At 46.1% G+C, this 21,217-nt stretch overlaps 1 protein-coding gene across 2 annotated transcripts in view; it reads left to right on the forward strand.

Moving 5' to 3' along the window:
• The window catches only part of arhgdig (Rho GDP dissociation inhibitor (GDI) gamma), a 101,106-nt gene that overhangs the window by 15,268 nt on the left and 64,621 nt on the right, over positions 1–21,217 (forward strand). For both annotated transcript variants that reach the window (XM_072481300.1, XM_072481298.1), the window contains exon 2: positions 20,536–20,712. In XM_072481300.1, the coding sequence (XP_072337401.1) occupies positions 20,536–20,712 (177 nt within the window). The remainder of the gene's footprint in view (positions 1–20,535; positions 20,713–21,217) is intronic.

Here is a 21,217-nt window from a genome sequence, read left to right on the forward strand (position 1 = left end):
TCCTCTGCACCATTTCCAATGCTTCCACATCCTTCCTATAATGCGGCGACCAGAATTGCATGCAATACTCCAAATGCGGCCGCTGCAACATGACCTCATGGCTCCGAAACTCAGTCTCTCTACCAATAAAAGCTAACACACCATACGCCTTCTTAACAACCCTCTCAACCTGGGTGGCAACTTTCAGGGATCTATGTACATGGACACCGAGATCTCTCTGCTCATCTACGCTGCCAAGAATCTTACCATTAGCCCAGTACTCTGTCTTCCTGTTATTCCTTCCAAAATGAATCACCTCACACTTTTCTGTATTAAACTCCATTTGCCACCTCTCAGCCCAGCGCTGCAGCTTATCTATGTCCCTCTGTAACTTGTAACATCCTTCCGCACTGTCCACACCTCCACCGACTTTAGTGTCATCTGCAAATTTACTCACCCATCCTTCTACGCCCTCCTCCAGGTCATTTTTAAAAATGACAAACAGCAGTGGCCCCAAAACAGATCCTGGTGGTACACCACTAGTAACTGGACTCCAGTCTGAACATTTCCCATCAACCACCACCCTTTGTCTTCTTCCAGCTAGCCAATTTCTGATCCAAACTGCTAAATCACCCTGAATTCCATGCCTCCGTATTTTCTGCAGTAGCCCACCGTGGGGAACCTTTTCAAACACTTTACCAAAATCCATATACACCACATCAACTGCTTAACCCTCATCCACCTGTTGATCACCTTCTCAAAGAACTCAATAGGTTTTGTGAGGCACGACCTCCCCTTTACAAAACCGTGTTGACTATCTCTAATCAAATTATTCCTTTCCAGATGATTATACATCCTATCTCTTATAAACCTTTCCAAAACTTTGCCCACAGCAGAAGTAAGGCTCACTGGTCTATAGTTAACGGGGTTGTGTCTGCTCCCCTTCTTGAATAAGGGGACAACATTTGCTATCCTCCAGTCTTCTGACACTATTCCTGTAGACAAAGATGACTTAAAGATCAAAGCCAAAAGCTCAGCAATCTCCTCTCTAGCCTCCCAGAGAATCCTAGGATAAATCCCATCCGGCCCAGGGGACTTATCTATTTTCACACTTTCCAGAATTGCTAACACCTCCTCCTTATGAACCTCAAGCCCTTCTAGTCTAGTAGCTTGAATCTCAGTATTCTCCTCGACAACATTGTCTTTTTCCTGTGAGAATACTGACGAAAAATATTCATTTAGCACCTCTCCTATCTCCTCAGACTCCACGCACAACTTCCCACTACTGTCCTTGACTGGCCCTACTCTTACCCTAGTCATTCTTTTATTCCTGACATATCTATAGAAAGCTTTAGGGTTATCCTTGATCCTACCTGCCCAAAAGACTTCTCATGTCCCCTCCTGGCTCTTCTGAGCGCTCTCTTTAGGTCCTTCCTAGCTAACTTGTAACTCTCGAGCGCCCTAACTGAACCTTCATGTCTCATCTTTACATAAGCCTCCTTCTTCCTCTTGACAAGTGTTTCGACTGCTTTAGTAAACCACGGTTCCTTCACTTGACCACTTCCTCCCTGCCTGACAGGTACATACATATCAAGGACACGCAGTAGCTGTTCCTTGAACAAGCTCCACATTTCCATTGTGCCCATCCCCTGCAGTTTTCCTCTCCATCCGATGCATCCTAAGTCTTGCCTCATCGCATCATAATTGCCTTTCCCCCAGATATAATTCTTGCCCTGTGGTATATACCTATCCTTTTCCATCACCAAAGTAAACGTAATCGAATTGTGGTCACTATCACCAAAGTGCTCACCTACCTCCAAATCTAACACCTGTCCTGGTTCATTACCCAGTACCAAATCCAATATGGCCTCGCCTCTCGTTGGCCTATCTACAGACTGTGTCAGGAAACCCTCCTGCACACATTGGGCAAAAACGGATCCATCTAAAGTACTCGAACTATAGCATTTCCAGTCAATATTTGGAAAGTTAAAGTCCCCCATAACAACTACACTGTTGCTTTCGCTCCTATCCAGAATCATCTTTGCAATCCTTTCCTTTACATCTCTGGAACTTTTCGGAGGCCTATAGAAAACCCCTAACAGGCTGACCTCTCCTTTCCTGTTTCTAACCTCAGCACATACTACCTCAGTAGACGAGTCCTCATCAAACGTCCTTTCTGCCACCGTAATACTGTCGTTGACTAACAATGCCACCCCTTCCCCTCTTTTACCACCTTCCCTGAGCTTACTGAAATATCTAAACCCCAGCACCTGCAACAACCATTCCTGTCCCTACTCTATCCATGTCTCCGAAATGGCCACAACATCGAAGTCCCAGGTACCAACCCATGCCGCAAGTTCACCCACCTTATTCCGGATGCACCTGGCATTGAAGAAGACACACTTTAAACCATCTTCCTGCCTGCCGGTACACTCCTGCAACTTTGAAACCCTACTCATGACCTCACTACTCTCAACCTCCTGTATACTGGAGCTACAATTCAGGTTCCCAAGCCCCTGCTGAACTAGTTTAAACCCTCCCGAAGAGCATTAGCAAATTTCCCCCCCAGAATATTGGTACCCCTCTGGTCCAGGTGTAGACCATCCTATTTGTAGAGGTCCCACTGACCCCAGAATGAGCCCCAATTATCCAGCAATCTGAAACCCTCCCTCCTGCACCATCCCTGTAGCCACGTGTTCAACTCCTCTCTCTCCCTATTCCTTGTCTCGCTATCACGTGGCACGGGTAACAACCCAGAGATAATAACTCTGTTTGTCCTAGATCTAAGTTTCCACCCTAGCTCCCTGAATTCCTGCCTTACATCCATATCCCTTTTCCTACCTATGTCTTTGGTACCGATGTGGACCATGACTTGGGGCTGCTCCCCCTCCCCCTTAAGGATCCCGAAAACACGATCCGAGACATCATGAACCCTGGCACCTGGGAGGCAACACACCAACCGCGAGTCTCTCTCGTTCCCACAGAATCTCCTATCTATCCCCCTAACTCTGGAGTCTCTAATGACTAATGCTCTACTCCTCTCCCCCCTTCCCTTCTGAGCAACAGGGACAGACTCTGTGCCAGAGACCTGTATCCCATGGCTTACCCCTGGTAAGTCCCCACCCCCCCAACAGTATCCAAAGCGGTATACTTTTTATTAAGGGGAACGACCACAGGGGATCCCTGTACTGACTGCTTTCTCCCAGCCCCTTGCACCGTCATCCATCTATCTTTATATTATTTGGAGTAACTTCATCCCTGAAGCTTCTATCTATAACCACCTCTGCCTCCCGAATGATCGGAAGTTGATCCTGCTCCAGCTCCAGCTCCAGTTCCCTAACGCGGTTTCTGAGGAGCTGGAGAATTGAGCTGCCAGTTATGAGTGTGCGATCAAGTGGCTGTTTTCATCATCACCTTGTGATCCTTCAATGTCCAGCCAGGTTGCTCCTCAAGGGCATATGAAAGCAAAAAAGGTATTGTTGTATTAACTCTAGGGATGGGGGGGGGAGGGATGTTGGGGTAATGAATGCTTACACCACCTGCAGCTTGTAAATCAGAAAGATTGTCCAATGAGGATGTGAGAAGGAGGATTAGGTATGAAGTTTGTTGTTTTCGGTTGTGCATCAAGGTTAGTGTGTCAATCAGTGTGGTGCAATGTTACGATTGTCATGTCTGAATAGCTGGAAATGTGCACCAGCTTTGAGATGTGGGTCTGAAGCCTGTCGCAGTGCTAAATGTTCGAGGGTGAGACGTAAAATATGACTGTTCAGTTCCAGTTGATAACGGTTATTGGTCGGTGAATGATGGCAGTGTGGTGATTTGAGCAATCACTGAACCTACTGGTCCAATTGATAAGATATGGCATTTCAAAATGGGGCGGCACATTAGCACAGTGGTTAGCACTGTTGCTTCACAGCACCAGGGTCCCAGGTTCGATTCCCGCTTGGATCACTGTCACTGCGGAGTCTGTACGTTCGCCCCGTGTCTGCGTGGGTTTCATCCTGCTCCAGTTTCCTCCCACAAGTCCCGAAAGACGTGCTGTTAGGTGAATTGGACATTCTGAATTCTCCCTCCCTGTACCCGAACAGGCGCTGGAATGTGGTGACTAGGGGATTTTCACAGTAACTTCATTGCAATATTAATGGAAGCCTACTTGTGACAATAATAAAGATTATGATTATTAAAATGCGTTCACCGCCCTTGGTCACTGGTGTGAAGTCACTAAACTTCTTGCAGCAATACATCCAGGAGCTCAGGACTTGATCCTGACATTGACCTCCATTACTTTCAGCTGCCACTGCCTTTTTGTTATGGCTCTGGAAGGCGTTCTCTGGAATAAGACATCTTTCATCTTTTCCACCTTCTCCACCAAGACCTCCAGTGCCGCACCCGTGCAGAATAACATTCTCCCATGAGCACTATGATGAGCACTACGGAAAAATTCTAACCTAGTTCTATGAGTCTGTGGTTGGCAGATTTTTTGGGGCGATTGTTTGAAAGGAGCAGTTGTGGTAGGTGTTGCCCACAAGGACATCCTCTGGACTTCTCACGTGCAGATTATGCAATCATCGAATAATACAACACAGAAGGAGGCCATTTAGTGCATTGTGTCTGCACCAGACCTTTCAAACGGTGATCGTGTTGGACACAGTCTCCAGCTCTTTCCCCATAGCCCTGCAATTTGTTCTCTTTGAGAAAACAACAAATTATGGTAAATAGCTAGTTTTCAGACTGCAGTTTGTCAGACAATGGCATTCCCCAATGTGAGGGCAGCTGCTCACTTGGAGGAGCAGCAATTAGCGAGGATGATACCCAATAAGAACCCCCTACTACCCCCTCTTCCACCTTAACAGTCAACGGTAACTATCTCTCCAAAATGTTGAGAATTTGGAATAAAAATACTTTAAAAAACAGATCATATGGTTTCATAAATAGAGGCATTGAGTACAAAAGCAGGAAAGTTAGACTGAACCTTTATAAAGCTCTGGTTAGGTGGTTAGCACTACTGCCTCACTGCACCGAGGAGCCGGGTCACTGTCCGTGTGGAGTTTGCACATTCCCCCCGTGTCGACATGGATCAAAGATGTGCAGGGTAGGTGGATTGGCCACGCTAAATTGCCCTTTAATTGGAAAAATTTGAAAAAATAAAGATCCTGTCAGGACACAAGCAGAGTACTGAGTTCTGGACTTGAGGGAGAATGTGAGGGTCCTTAATAAGGTGAGGTGGAGGTTTACCAGAATGATTCCAGGGAATGCACTATTTTAATTACATTTGGGTTGGAGATGTTGAGGCTATTCTTGGAACAAAGCAGATTGAGGAGAGATTTGATGTAAATCTGTAGGATTATGACAGGTTTAAAAAAGGAAAAACTGTTCACATTTCCTGATAGTATAATGACTAGGAAACACACATATGAGTTTTGGGATAAGAGATACAGGCAGTATGTGAGGAAGAATGTTTTCACAAAGTGAGTAATAATAACCATAAACCTGCTGCCTTATTGGTCTGTTGGCAACAGTGACAAACAGCAATTTCAAAGGCAAATTTGATGTTCGCATGAAGGAAATAAATTTGCAGAGATATGGGATAGAATGGGACATCGACTCAATGAGCTGAATGGCTTCCTTCCAAGCCATAAATGACTCTATGGTTTTTTTGTGGAGCTGAGAAGACAATGACTGGTGGGTCCTCAATGTGGAAGACCTGCCCCCATTTCCAACAGATCGCACTTTTGTCAGTCAGGGAAAGGAGCTTAATTCAAACATATGAGGAACCCAAACTCAACAGGGCCTATTGAACTCAGTGCTGAGTTCAAACAGACTTCATTCGTGGCTGTTGTTCGGGCTTTAACCTGAAGTCTGAGACCCATGAATTCACGGAGCAGATGTAAACACTCTTGAAGGGTGAATAAGGTATTTTTAACTGTCATGATCTGAAGTTGTAAAAAATCTCCTCTTTATACTGTAGAAAAACACAGATTGTTTAAAAAACCCCGCTGGATTGCTTTGCTTGACAGGGCATCTGGTGTAGCATCTGTTTGTGCAGTATGTGTTGAAATTTTAAAAGGTTTCAATAGCATATCACTTCTTCCAGTCTTCGCAAATTCTTAGTGACCAAGTGACTAGATTGTTAGATGTTTATTTATTTTAATCTCCAAACGGCTCCTGAGGTCTGCCCGTGGTGGTACTGGGTGAGTTGGCAATGGTCATGGAGGATATGAGGAGCTTTGGGGAGTGGGTGGGGGCAGTGGGTGAGGGGATGTGAGGAGTGAGAGCTAGAGGGCCAAACTGTTTTTACTACATCTGGGGTAAAGTCTTGAGAACCTTCTAGGTAAAAGTAAAGTTGCCATAGTCTCATATAACCATAGGCTACTTTCCCCTTTGAAGGGGAGACCTGACTGGTGGTGGATCTAGTGAGGCGCAAGATTGAGAACGTGCGCATTCATGAATGACTTCAGCCAGTACGGGAATTGAACACGTGCTGCTGGTCTTGCTCTGCATCACAAACCAGCTGTGTAGCCAACTGAGCTAAACTGGTCCCTTTCTAACCAGTCAGCCTTGGCATATGCCCACCTCTCATGACCACCTAGGACCTGCTTCTCGGGCCTGAGTTTACGCAGCAGCCCAGAGCAAATAGTACATGTGACCGTGCACTTTGAACTGAGATAGGTCTCCTGCGTCAGCAAATTTCCCAACTCATTCTACACACCTCAGTAGCAATAACCTGGCCTCCTGACCATTTGGCCCTCTGTATCTATCCATTTTCGTTTTGAAGGTTGTTGTTGAATCTGTATCCATCACTCCCATCAGGCAGTGCATTTCAAAACTTAACCACTTTCTCTTGTCATATTTTACTTGCCCCCTGCCCATGACCCCACCCCCCACCCCTGTGACAAAAGCATGCCTGGTAGATGGGCGGGTAGTGGGGTGGGTGGTGGAGGCAGTGCTGCACAATTTAACCGAGGTTTCTAACATGATGTAATAGTTAATTCTGATATCCCATGGGTGCAGTTCCAAGTGTCAGGTCTGCCAAGGGAACGGAAACACATCTGGTTTAGTCTATTGTTTAAAACAGATAAATTATAAATTAACAATCGAGTGCCTGGGCTTTTTCCGTTGTCAGTGGTAGAAATGCCAGTATTGGACAAGATTACTTGTTAACAGAGCCTGCAAGTGACAGCTTATTAAAAAAAAATAAAAGTACTTGATAATCCATTGCACAAAATATTGCAAGAAACAAACACAGCATTCGACAATCTGTTATTTTCCTGACACTAATTTAAAATGAGCTCATCGGTTGATGTTGAATAACAGTGTTCTTGTTTTCTGAAGCTAGGCTTGCCGATATTAGATATATATCTAAAATTTATTGAGCTAGAAAATAGTATTTTCCAAATCTAACAGACCATTAGCAACAGTGCCATTGCATTACTGCGCATCACTGAGAGCTTGCAACACCTTTAATGGTGTTGCAGAAATGTTAAGTTGTTAATGATGTAAAGCTGAAAGCATCACTTAAAAATCTAAAGTATCTGCCTAATGTAGAGGGAAATCTAAATAAATAAAAGCAGTGTTTTATTTAAATTGCTCTTTTCATTTCTGCTCATTTAAAAGATATATGAATTTAAAGCATTGATTAACATAAATTTCTTCCAAAATCTTTAGTAGTACTTTTGATTCTATTGTGCCCACCTTATTAGTGTCAAATGTGTGAAAACAGATGACTCAATAAGGGTGTAGCATCAAACAATCATTAATGCCGTAGCAGCCCATTTTATGCTCTGTAAATCAGGCTCACAAAGCAGTATTTCTCATTTTGTGCCCTGCCCAAGACAAATTTTACACACGATAGCTTGTATTTAATTCCATTCATCAGTGTTTTGCTCAAGGACTTTGCACCATTGAATTTACAAAATATGCCCAGCATCCATCCAACACTCGCATTGAATGAATTTATGCCCAGATGACCAGCCACACCTCAACACACATAGGCAAGTATCCTCAAATTAGACTTATCCAGAAGTCTCTTCACACTGTGACCAAAATTCCAGGCACAGCAGGAAAGAAAGCTATTTTCTGGTGTTTTACAGCAACTCCTTTTTTTTCTTTACACTCACTGAGTTTGCACATGTGCTCGGTTTCCTTTAATGCATATTGTGACCTATATATGATCCATATTAAAAATTAAAAAGGTTCCCCAATGGCCAGGCCCTATGTACGCTTAGTCTGACATACATTCTGAGCAAAGGTTTGGAATTGAAGCCTTGCTGGGCCTGATAGCTGTGTTTTAAAAAATAAATTTAGAGTACCAAATTGTTTGTTCCAATTAAAGGGAAATTTAGCATGGCCAATCCTGCACATCTTTGGGTTGTGGGGGTGAGACTCATGCAGACACAGAGAGAATGTGCAAACTCCACACAGACAGTGACCCAAAGCCAGGATCGAACCTGGGTCCTCAGCACCATAGGCAGCAGTGCTATCCCCTGTGCCACCATGCCACCCCCTGATTGCTGTGTTAATTTACGCACATTGACACCAAGTTTAAATTTAGGTATATTTTAATAGGGTTGGGAGGATACTTGGATGTAACCTCACATCAGCAAAATGGGCAAGACATTTTGTGGTTTAACATGCGGGTCTCGTAACAGAGGAAAGTCCAGTCCTTTGTGCCATTCTAATTGCACCCAAACGATAAGGGGGTGGATTCTCCATGGTCTGATGCTGGTAGCAGGTTTCCCGAACTGGCGGAGAATGAAGTAGCGGCCGAAAACTGAGATCGGTGCCCATTCTGATATTTCGTCTCCCACCAGAGGCAGCGGAGAGCTACATGCCCCATAACTGTGGGAGGATGCAAATCGGTGATTTGCACACATTTGTATCCAATTAACTGCTGGAGGCCCAAGTCTCCACCAGCCTCCTCCCCGTTATGCACTGACTCCCACAGCGGAAAATCCTCCTGCTGGAATTTGGTGCACGTTTTCCCAAGCGTGGCAGTGGTGCGGTGGATCCCATGGTGGGTCAAGGGGGTCAGTACATAACTGAGGTGCCCCCACCCCTAAAGTCCATCAGGAGGTCCCCCTCTGGCACAATATAAATCCTGCCCTCCCACTCGATCCCCCTTACCGACCCTCCCCGCCTCCCATCAGAGCCATGCCCATCAGATCCCACTAAATCCCCCCAACAGAGGCCCTCAACAGAGACCCACATCAGAGACCCACATCAGAGACCCGCAACAGAGGCCCACAACAGAGATCCCCATCGGAGACTCATCAGAGACCCATCAGAGATGCATCAGAGATCCACATTAGTGATCCCCCGACAGAGACCCCCATCAGACTCCCCATCAGACCCCCATCAGATACCTCTATCAGACATCCTATCAGAGACCCCCATGCAATCTAAGTGCTTTCACTTCCTTGTTTCCTCAGCAGAAAGCTCTTAACTGCTTTTGATGTGGTGAGGAGATGTCACTCATAGCAAGAGTGTTTATAAACATTGTGGTTAGCAATAGAGCAGGCTTCTTGAGATGCATTCAAGCCTGAAGGGAAAGATTGATCAACAATCCGCCAAACATCTATCTCTGGAGTCATAACATTGTCAATTACTGGTTAATGCAATGTATTGTTGTGTGAAATTGAATGGAAGATTTGCATTTCAAAGGCTGTCAAAGGATTTGAGGCCCATTGAAGTGTACTTGGCTTTGAGGTAGTAGATATTAGAGAAAGGTAAGTGAAAATGCAGTGATTTTCCACTCTACTGCCTGGACTGGTCTTCAGCTTTCAGCAGGGGTGACTGATGGGGACCTGTATTGGAGGTCGCTGATGGGGGTTCTGAAGAGGATCTCTGATGGTGGGTCAGTGATGCGGATCTTTGTTAGGAGGTCTCTGAGGGGGGTCTCTGTTGGGGTCTCTGATGGGGGGAATCTGGTGGGGGTGCTGGTGGGGTCTGATGGGAGGGCTGGGGGGGTCAGTGGGGGCTGTGGTCGGGTCACCCTCATGCGTGTGTGCTGTGGGGGTAGGGTGACCCATTATTCCTGTGGTGAGGGAGAGGATGTCCCTTCTTGTCAGTGAAGGGGGGTTGTAGGATTTGTGTGGGGGGGGGGGAGGGGGGACCGCCTAACGTACGTCTGTATCGGTCCACCCGATCAAATTGGTGGGCCAATACTGGGATTCCGATGAAATCCGGCGAGCTCTCCTCCATGCATAAATTAGCATGGAAAACGAGAGGGAATCGACCCTGGGTGCTGCACCTAGTGCCAGTAGAGACCAGTGGAGATTCTCCGCTGGCGGGAACAGGGAACACTTACTCTGCAGAACGGAGAATTCAGCCCACGGGCAGGATTCTCCTGCCTCCCAGCCATGTGTTTCTCGGCAGCGGGACGCAGCGCACCTTTCGCTGGCAGCAGAATTCTCTTTATCCACTGGAATTCCCATTGGAGCAACCCCATGCCATCGGGAAACCCACAGGCAGGGGATGCACTGCTGGCGGTCCCAGAGACTCCCATCGCCAGCGAATGGCCGGAGAATTCCTGCCCCATATACTTCTCTGTAATTTGTCACTAGGTTGTATTTGCAAACAAAATAATTTGTCGGATATCCCCAGAAAGATGAATAAAACCACTCATGCCTGATTCTTCCTGTAACCTATTACAGTGCTTGGCCAATTATTTTTATTTCATGCTTTGAAAGACTAATTGAGCCAAGGGACATTTGTGCTGATGAGAAACATTTTCAGTCCTTTCTTGCCGTCAGAGAGAACAGTGATGAGTGTGGAAAATCCGGACAGAATTCGGAAACGCGATTCTCTCCAGAGAAATCGCCACCATATACCCACTCACTGAATATTTATACCTGTCAGTGAGGTTTACCCCCACTTTATAAAAATGAGATTCAGTCAAGAGGGTCCACCTGGGTACGCAAAGGTAAGTATAGACCCAGGGGGAGAGAGACAGCCCCCTGGCACAACCCCCTGGCAAAGGTTGGCACTGCCAGTTTGGCGCAGTGTCATTTGGCAGTGCCAACTTGTGCCGGGGCAGTGCCAGGGGTAAATGCCAGCGGCGGGCTCTTGTGGGAGCCCGATGAGAGGGCGGGGGGGTTCCATTAATGTGTGCTGGGGGAGAGTGGGTACTGAGGGGGAAACCTGCAGGTATGGGGGAGGCCACTGAGTGTGGGGGGGGGAATATCGAACATGGAACATTACAGCGCGGTACAGGCCCTTTGGTCCTCGATGTTGCGCCGACCTGTGAAACCAGGTATACTTCCCCAGTGGTGGTGGGGGACAGGAGTCCCTGACGATTGTCCGGCGAGGGGGCTGAGGTGGGAAGACGCCGATGATTGCTGGAGGGGTGGGGTGGGGCGTCCTAATATCTCCATGGTCGGGAGAGGAGGGACAGTTAAGCCTCAGTGCCGATAGAGGTGCCGTTTACAGATGGCCCCTCACGATCTCGGTGGAGCTGGATGTCAGCTCTCCAGGCCCCGCCCTGCCAGAGTGATGGCATAAACCCTGGCCACTCACTTTTTTGCCTACTTGCCAGTTTTCAGTCTGAGCCTGAAACTTTGAAAGAATATGGTAGGATTCTGTTCATACAATCAATTGTAGGACCTCTATTCATAAATCAAAACCCTATTAGCATAATCTGTGCCGAGCATCTGACCTAATGAATCAACAAAACTTGCAGTGGTGCAGTGTATTACAACTGATTGTTACACTTGAGAATGGTAAGGAATCACGATGTTGAGTGAGCAACTAGCCAACTTGTAAAATGTAGACTTTTATTTGGAGAAAATGTGATTTAAGAAATTAATAAAAAGTAGGACATCTTTCGTGACCTCAGGATTTTCAGTAGCACTTTGCCATCCATTAAGCAGTTTTGAAGTGTTATAATGTCGGAATCGTGGGAGCCAATTTGTAACCGTGTGGTCCCACAAACAGCGATGAATAAATGACCATATCACTGCTTTTGGCATTAGTTGTGGGTAAGTGATAGCCAGGATGCCCGAGAACTATCTCTTCCCCCTCTCCTTCCATTAGCATCATGGGATAGCTCCTGTCCACCTGAGAAAGCACATTAAACTTTTCAATATAAAAGTAAAATACTGCAGATGCTGGAAATCTGAAATAAAAATAGAAAATGCTGGGAAAACCCAGCAGATCTGGCAGCGTGTGTGTATGTAGAAAGAAAGAGAGTTACCCTTTTGAGTCAATATGACTCTTCAGAGTTAAACAGAGAGAGAAATGTGATGGATTTTATACTGCTTAAGAGCGGGTGAAGCGGGCAAAGTAAAATAGAAGGTCAGGGCTACTTGGGAGGAATTTGACAAAGATGTACTGGAACACAAGACAAAATTAGTTTTAGCAGTAGTTATCAAGACTAAAGAAGGTGCTGATAGTGGCAAAAAGGTAAGGTAGTAGAATTGTTATCAGCAGAACAGGAGTCAGCGCCCAGTTAAAGCAAAACTTATCTTGTGACAGGTGACCTTCGAAGGGTGGGAGGGGGTGGGGGGAGGTTAGTGAAAAAAATTGGATTAAAAAAAGGGTCCAGATGGAAGAGAGAGTTCATAGTCTGAAGTTGATGAACTCAGTGTTAAGTCCAGAAGTCTGTAAAGTGCCGAATAGGAAGATGAAGGTGCTGTTCCTCCAGGCTGTGTTGAGCTTCACTGGAAAATTGCAGCCAAGGATGGTCTTGTGGGAATGAGAGCAAGATGGTGAGTTGAAATGGCAAACAACAGGAGGTTGGGGTCATGCTTGCAGACTGAGTGAAGGAGTTTCACAAAGCAATCACCCAGTCTGCGTTTAGAACCCCCAATGTTAAGATCACATTTGAAATAGCGAATACAGTCGACCAAATTTCCGGACACAAAAAACATCTTCCCCTCACCCCTCACCCCCTGGCCTACTCTCCCAGCCTGAATTGTGCTCACATCTCTGACGTGGAGCTGGGATACAAATATATTTTGAATCAGAGGCAATAGTGCTACATTGAGCCAGGGTAGTCTTCTAAAAGGGGACTTGTAAAATGGGCAGGCAGGTTGGATTGCTTGAGAGGGGAGGCCCTTCAGTCTTGGCTTCAACCACTGATCTCACTCCACCACACCAACCAATCATGGGCCATATTGTAAGATAACTCTATACTTGTCCAGATATCTAAACCTTTGCTTCAGCTTCCCTGTGGCATAATTAACAATCTTCTTGGTGGTGCCTGACTTTGATAATAATGGCAATATTCAGGTATTGTGGCATTGTCAAGGGATGCCACAGGCCACTTTTATAGAGATTCCCATTTCCCTTCGTCGATGTCCTACCACATTCCTGAGACTCTGCAATACTGGGAAGAATATTGGGAAGGCGGCACGCTGTCACAGTGGCTAGCACTGCCGCCTCACAGTGCCAGGCATCTGGGTTTAATTCCAACCTTGAGTGACTGTCTGTATGGAGTTTGCATGCTCTCCCCATATTTGAGTGGGGTTCCTCTGGGTGCTCCGGTTTTCTCCCACAGTCGAAAGATGGGCATGTTAGGTGAACTGGCAATGCTTAATTGACACTTAGTGTCCAAAGATGTGCAGTTTAAATGGGGTTATGGGGGGGGGCGGTAGTGGGCATAAGTAGGGTGCTCTTTCAAAAGGTCACCGCAAACATGATAGGCCGATTGGCCTCCTTCTGCACTGTAGGGATTCTATGATTCTAAGAATGGATAAATACCCTCCAACAACTTGAATGCAATGTTCATATTTTGTGATGTTTATGAAGGAAAAACTGTCAGCATTCGCCGCTATTACTCCACCGAAGCTTACAACACATGCAGAATACTATCCACCCTCTATTAGCTATACTGCTGGGGGACCTCAGACTGAAGTCCCCAGGCAATCTTCCACTTTCATGTTGTCAGTCTCACTGTAAAAACCCTTGGAAAAGTAACACCTTGTTGAATGTGGTTTTTAATAGTGAACCAAATTAATTGGTGCTGCTAAATATCTTCATTGGCCCAGCCAAACTAATTTTATATTTGTGGAATTTCACATTTCTCTATTGTAAAATAAATCCACAATTTGAAAAAAAAACAGTTTTACAGTATTTTAACTTCTATCTTAACCCAATCGTAAGCATTTATTTTGCTGTCTGAAAACGTAAGTGAAGAGTGAAGGATATTAAATATTTTTAGCTTCCTGGTTTGCTGTCTGAGAGAATACTTAAATGTGATATGCTGCTTGCCATACTTGTAGACGCCACTGACTCTAGAAGCCTGGACACCGCTTTTACTTTGTTCCAGATGTAAATTACCACCAGGAATGGGGAAATCCATTCACAGACATTCTTTGAGGTTGGTGACAAGTGCCACTTCTTCGTTGCTGACCACAAAACCCACCCAACATGTAACATTTTTTCCAATCAGTAAGCAAGCTACTATTTGACAGATTTTAAGCTCCCTGGCTTCAAAAACATTATTAGTAGTTAATGTTGTTGGTTCTGTTATGCGCTAGGACTTAGAAACTCCAAAGTAGTATTATGAAGTTCAACTGGCCTATAACTTTTATGTTGAATTTGGCTCGGATGAGCACAAAAGCCTTTGTTTCAGGTCTGATTCATCAGACTCCTAGACACTTTAATCAAAACAAGGTTTATTCTAAGAATGTAGTTAACATATACATATCTTTATTTAAAATGTATTTTGTTACAAACGTGTAACAAAACAGGTTACAGCGAATAAACACCCCGGGAAACATGCTTCCCTACAATCAACTATATAGTCTGTACAGATTTGTCCTCTTTTTCACCCTCCGCCCCCGCGACGAACAGCCCCTCAAACATGGTCACAAACATCCCCCACCTTTCCTCAAACCCCCCTGAAGAGCCCCTTAACTCATACTTTATCTTCTCTAATCGCAGAAGTCGTACAGGTCACCCAGCCAAGTCGCTACCCCCGGTGGTGATGCCGACCGCCACTCCAGCAAAATTCGCTGCCATGCACTCAGAGAGGCGAAGGCCACAACATCGGCCTTCCTCCTCTCCATGAACTCCGGCTTCTCTGAAACCCCAAATATCGCCACCAAAGGGTCCAGGTCCACCTCCTCCTCCACTATCTTGGCTAAGACCGCGAACACTCCCGCCCAGAATCTTCCCAATTTTTCACAACCCCAAAACATGTGCGCGTGATTCGCTGGTCCCCGCCCACACCTCTCACACTCATCTGCTATCCCCTGAAAGAACCCACTCATTCACGCCCGAGTCAGATGCACCCTGTGTTCCATCTTAAACTGTATCAGGCTCATCTTTGCACAAGAGGAGGTCCCGTTTGCCCTATGAGGTGCCTCACTCCATACCCCCCAATTGATCTCCCCTCCCAACTCCGCTTCCCATTTCTCCTTGATCTTCATCACCCGCTTGCCTCCCTGAACACATATATATCTATAAACACAGCAAGAATTATCAATTACAAACATAAAGGCAACGCACAGTTATAGTAATCCATTTTTTTTTTTAATAAACATCTTATTGAGGTTTTTTTTGGCATTGGAACAGCAGCAATACAAACAATGTACATAAAAATATAAACATAGTGCAAATACCGCCTCCCTCCCCCACAGGTCCCACCATTACTTAACCCCCTACTCTATGCTAACCTACCCCCCTCCCCTTCTGCTGATGATTAATTCACCGCAAAGAAGTCGATGAACAGTTGCCACCTCCGGGCGAACCCTAACAGTGACCCTCTCATGGTGAACTTAATTTTCTCCAAACAGAGAAAGCTAGATAGCCGATAGCCAGGTCTCCGACTTTGGGGGCCTTGAGTCCCTCCATGCTAGTAATATCCACCTCCGGGCTACCAGGGAAACAAAGGCGAGAACGTCTGCCTCTTTCTCCTCCAGGATTCCTGGATCCTGCGACACCCCGAAAATCACCACCTCTGGACTCAGCGCCACCCTTGTATTTAATACCTTGGACATGACATCTGCAAACCACTGTCAAAATCCCCTAAGCTTTGGACATGTCCAAAACATGTGGACATGGTTCGCTCGTCCTCCCGCACATTTTGCGCACCTGTCCTCCACCTCAAAGAATCTGCTCATCCGGGCCACTGTCATGTGGAAATTACATTTCATTTCATTTCATGTGAGCCCGGTGCACGATCTTGAATTGAATCAGGCTGAGATGGCACATGTCGCGGTTGCATTGACTCTACTCAACGCGTTCGCCTAAAGGCCCTCCTCTATCTCTCCCCCCGGCTTCTCCTCCCACTTTCACTTCAGCTCCTCGGTCTGCATCTCCTCTGATCCCATAAGCTCTTTATATATGTCCGAGACGCTCCCCTCTCCTATCCATCCTCTAAAAACCATTCTATCCTGAATCCCCCTTAGCGGCAGGAGTGGGAAGGTTGGTACCTGTCTATGCAGAAAGTCCCGCGCCTGCAGATATCTAAATTTGTTTCCCCCCACCAATGGAAACTTCTCCTCCAGAGCCCTCATGCTTGGAAAGCTCCCCTCTATAAACAAGTCCCCCACCTTCTCAATTCCCGCTCTCCAACAAATTCAGAACCCCCCGTCCATCCTCCCCAGGGCAAACCAGTGATTATCGCAGATTGTGGACCAGACCGATGCTACCACTGCTCCACATGTCTCCTCCACTGCCCCCATACTCTCAAGGCCGCCACCACCACGGGGCTGGTGGAGTACTGCGCCGGCGGGAATGGCAGAGGCGCAGTTACCAGCGCTCCCAGACCTGTGCCCTTGCAAGAATCCGCCGCCATACGCACCCATTCCGACCCCCCCCCCCCTCGCCACCAGCCACTTCCTAACCATGGCTATATTAGCTGCCCAGTAATAATTGCTAAAGTTCGGCAGCGCCAGCCCGCCCTCCCCATGACTCTGATCAAGCATTACCCTCCTCACTCGCGGGGACTTGCCCCCCATACAAAGCCCGCTATAACTTTATTGACCTGCTTAAAAAAGGACCGAAGGATGAAGATGGGGAGACATTGAAAAACAAACAGGAATCTCGGGAGGACCGTCATTTTCACCGTTTGAATTCTGCCCGCCAGAGACAATGGGAGCGCATCCCATCTCTGGAAATCCTCCTTCACCTGATCCACCAATCGGGCCAAGTTCAATTTATGTGGCCGGTCCCAATCCCGCGCCAGTTGGATACCTAGGTACCTGAAACTGTCCCCTACCAATCTAAACGGCAGTTCCCCAGTTGCCTCTCCTGATGTAATCTATGTATTTAACACTTAATGAATTCCTCCTGAACTGTTCCAATTCAATAACAAAATCCAATAAACCAAACCCCTTTTCAAAGGTGTGACCCAGCACATTGTATTCTCAGTTGAATGGGACTGGTCCTTTTCCTCAAATTCTGATAGAGTTCCAAACAGCAGATTCACACTCCTTCTGGAAAACAACTGTGTCTTTAAAGAACAAGGCAGTCAGCCACAGCCAATGTGCCTCTACTGGCTTTCAAAATGAAAACAGAAAAAGACAGGGAAAATACTTATTTTCTCTTTCTGTAGTCCACAGTAGTCAAACTGAAACTGAAACCCCCTCTCACCTCATAGCCACACCCAGCTCCACCCACAAAATGACATCACTGAAACCATGTGATTAGACAAAATCCTTTCTAAAAGGGATACGCACATGACAGTTCCCATTTGGTTAACATTCTTCCACCTGCGAGAGAAGATGGGAATGTAGCCTCAGAACTTGGTGAGGTCAAATGAGATTGTCTGCTGAACTTCCTTTGATGGATGAAAAAGTTAATTCTGGAAAGTCAAAGTCTTCCACAAGTACCACCCATGAAGATCTTCCTTGCTGGGTGCGGGATGGTCTCTGCTTCTGCCTTTGGAGCTTCTGAAACTGCATGTCAATGTAGTAGTGAATTCCTGCCAACAGTTGATGTTGCCATTTGTTTCGTTTGTCAGCTAGTTTCCAACTTGCCATGACTGCTGTTAAGGGCTTTCAGTTCTCTTTTAAAAGCATCCTCAAATTGGAGCTCTAGACTCCCTGCTGGTGTCTTTGCACAGGCTACCTCCTTGTATGGAGTATCCTTAGAGATGTGGCCATTTTCCACCTTGTACGCATGCCCAAGCTATCAAAGCCTTCTTTGCTTGATTAACATACCTGGCATATTTGCCCTAGAAAGGTCTGTTTCATTGTTTTTCCATATGATGCCAAGGATGTGTTGTTAATGCTGGAGATGGGAGCCCCTGAGTCTCTGTTTTTTGGTAGGTATAGGTTGCCACCCAGGGCTAAAGCCTTTTGCTGCTTGTTCCCATAAAATCTTAATATATTCATTCAAAAGAAGCAAAAATATTGCAGTCTTACACATAGTCTTCACATGCTCACTGTGATTTGCTGCCAATTACTCTGGCACTCAGCATGGCTGGTGCAACCGTTATGGAGCGATGTGGCGGCAATGTCACTGCACTAGTAACATAGAGGCCCAGCCCAATAATCTGTGGACATGTGTTCAAATCCCACCATGACAGCTAGACTCAGTGATGATTGATTATTGTAAAAATCCCAATCAGGGAAGGAAGTCTGCCATCCTTACCTGGTCTGGCCTACATGTGACCCCAATCCCAGACCCACTGTAATGTGACTCTCGACAGCCCTCTGAAAGCACAGAATAGAATCATAGAATAATAGAAACCCTACAGTGCAGATGGAGGCCATTCAGCCCATTTAGTCTGCACTGACCCGCTGAAATAGCACCCCACTTAGGCTAACTCTGCCTTCACATCCCTGAACACTAAGGGGCAATTTTAGCATGGCCAATCCACCCAACCTGCAGATCTTTGGACTGTGGGAGGAAACCGGAACATCTGGAGGAAACTCATGCAGTCACGGGGAGAATGTGCATACTCCACACAGTCACCCAAGGCAGGAACCGAACCCGGGTCCCCGGTGCTGTGAGGTAGTAGTTCTAACCAGCGTGCCGCCCTATGGCCTAGTAAGCCACTCAGTTCAAGGGAAATTAGGAATGGACAACTGCAGACCTTGCCAGCGACACCCACATCCATAAAAATATTTTTTAAATTAACCATCATGGCAAGGTGGTAAATATGTTAATAAAACCCTGATATTTACATATTAATGAAGATACTCCCTGCTTGATAGACCGCCAATAGTTCCTAAAACCCAATTATAAAATAGCAGCAGGCAGGGATGGGACAATGATTGGGACCGTATTTCATTTAACACTATTTTAAACCACTATAACCCCCATTCTCATCCCCCCCACCAGGCCGCACCCCCGCAGCATGAACACCGAGGTCCCGCCGAGTAGGACCACATGAGGAGAATCCTGGCGAGACTCGGCCTAACTCGGCGGGCACTCGGCCCATCACGCGGGGAGAATCGCCGGGGGGGGGGGGGGGCAGAGTTGTGCTGCCCCCGACCAGCACCGTGCCGACCGCGCCGGCGCCAGTGGTGGCGATTCTCTGGGCGCCGGAGAATCGACGGACCGGCGTCGCGTGATTCGCGCCCCCCACCGGCGATTCTCTGACCTTGCGTGGGGTCGAAGAATCCCGCCCAGTCTCTTTGAAAATAATTATCCTCTCCAAGAGTCGGTGCAATTCTACCTGATTGAAATTCTCTGGGCGGGATTTCCTGCCCCCTCCGGGGCACATTCTGCTGCAGCCGAGGATGGCTCGTCGGAATCTTCTGGTCCTGACGTTGTCTGCGGGATTCGCCACTGAGCGCACCTCTCACCACCGGGAAACCCACGGTGGAGGTGCACCATTGGTGGGACCGTAAGATCCCGCCAGCATGAACGGCCATGAAATCCCGCCCTCTATCTCTGTTGTGGCTTCCAAAATGTATCCGAGATAGGATGTTGGACTTAGAAACGGGGGGAGAGGTGGTATGAGTACTCCACTGGTAGTTTTTTTTCTGGACTGATTTTAGCAGCTTGGGTGTTGTAATAGAATAAATTTCAAAATGGTTATTCTGGTCACATGACCTCTCCCCCATTGTGAGTTGATAATTGATTAGCTCATGTCTGGACAAACCTTGGCTATTGTATGTTGACCTAAGTGATTAGTTTCTTTTGTGTCCTAGCCATCACTTCCATTCTGCCCTGTGATGAGCTAGGAAGAATACCCTTTATATAGCTGCTGTCCTGGTGGACCTTTTGTCTCTGCCTGAAAAATAGCAGCAAAGAAATGGAAATGGTAAAATCCAATTACAGTTTTGGTTTGTCTCTGAAGCAATTCCTGACATTTGCAGGTGTGAAATTCCATAGGTGGTTTGGCGTGGCATGTCTTAATTGTGTGCCAGATTGAAAACTTTCAGAAACTGACCAACTTGTGATAAGATATGTCAGGTGACCTGTGCAAGCCATCTTAATTCAGCGTCTTTACTTTCTTTTTAAAAGTCCTTGTAAAGCCGTTCAATATATATTTGAGCCGCCAGTGAAATTAAAGATGAATATCACACATAGTAATATGGCTATTGATATTCTCCCTATATGTAATTGGAATTTGCTATTCTAGTCATCAATTTGTATATTCAAAACCATCTATTGGAACGAAATGACATAATCTGTGTACTCATTTTTTTTTCTCAGACATTATGACAGACAAGGACCCAGAGCTATATCCAGTAGAAGAGGATGCCTTAGTTGACACAAACTACAAAGCACCAGCACAGAAGACACTTATAGAAATTAAGCAGATGGACAATGATGATGAGAGTTTGAATAAATACAAACAAGCTCTTCTTGGCTGTGGGTCTCTGGACATAGGTTAGTATTCGGCAGATATTTATGTACTGGGTTATGTGACAGTTAAAAGGATGGGAGTCTTATTTTCTGTCTATAAACAGCCTTGAAGTAATGATTTAAATTCTTATCGAATCTTTAAGTAATTAAAAAAATTCTAAATGTACTATTATGCAAATAGAATTGCAAGCTTTCTCCCATGCATTTGCGAAACTGATGCAAGCTTGAGAAGATGTAGAAGAGGTGAAAAGGGCACATTGTATTGCTGAACCACGGAGTCAACTCAATAAGTATACTCAGTCAAATAGAATAACAGGAATCATGAACTTCACAATTTGTTGGAAATATATGTACAGGACCTGAAAAGAGAGAAGGTAGCTCCACATGTTTCCAGGTGGAGACATTTCATGAGCAATTACCAGAAGCATTTGGATACCAGGAATCCTCCCTACCACACCACCGACTCATCCTCCGTTTCCAGCACTCCTAAAACTATGGGGCCTATGCTCGAATAACAATGAGTGTTGGA

This window comes from Scyliorhinus torazame, chromosome 17, assembly GCF_047496885.1.
Source record: "Scyliorhinus torazame isolate Kashiwa2021f chromosome 17, sScyTor2.1, whole genome shotgun sequence".
Classification (NCBI taxonomy): Eukaryota; Metazoa; Chordata; class Chondrichthyes; order Carcharhiniformes; family Scyliorhinidae; genus Scyliorhinus; species Scyliorhinus torazame.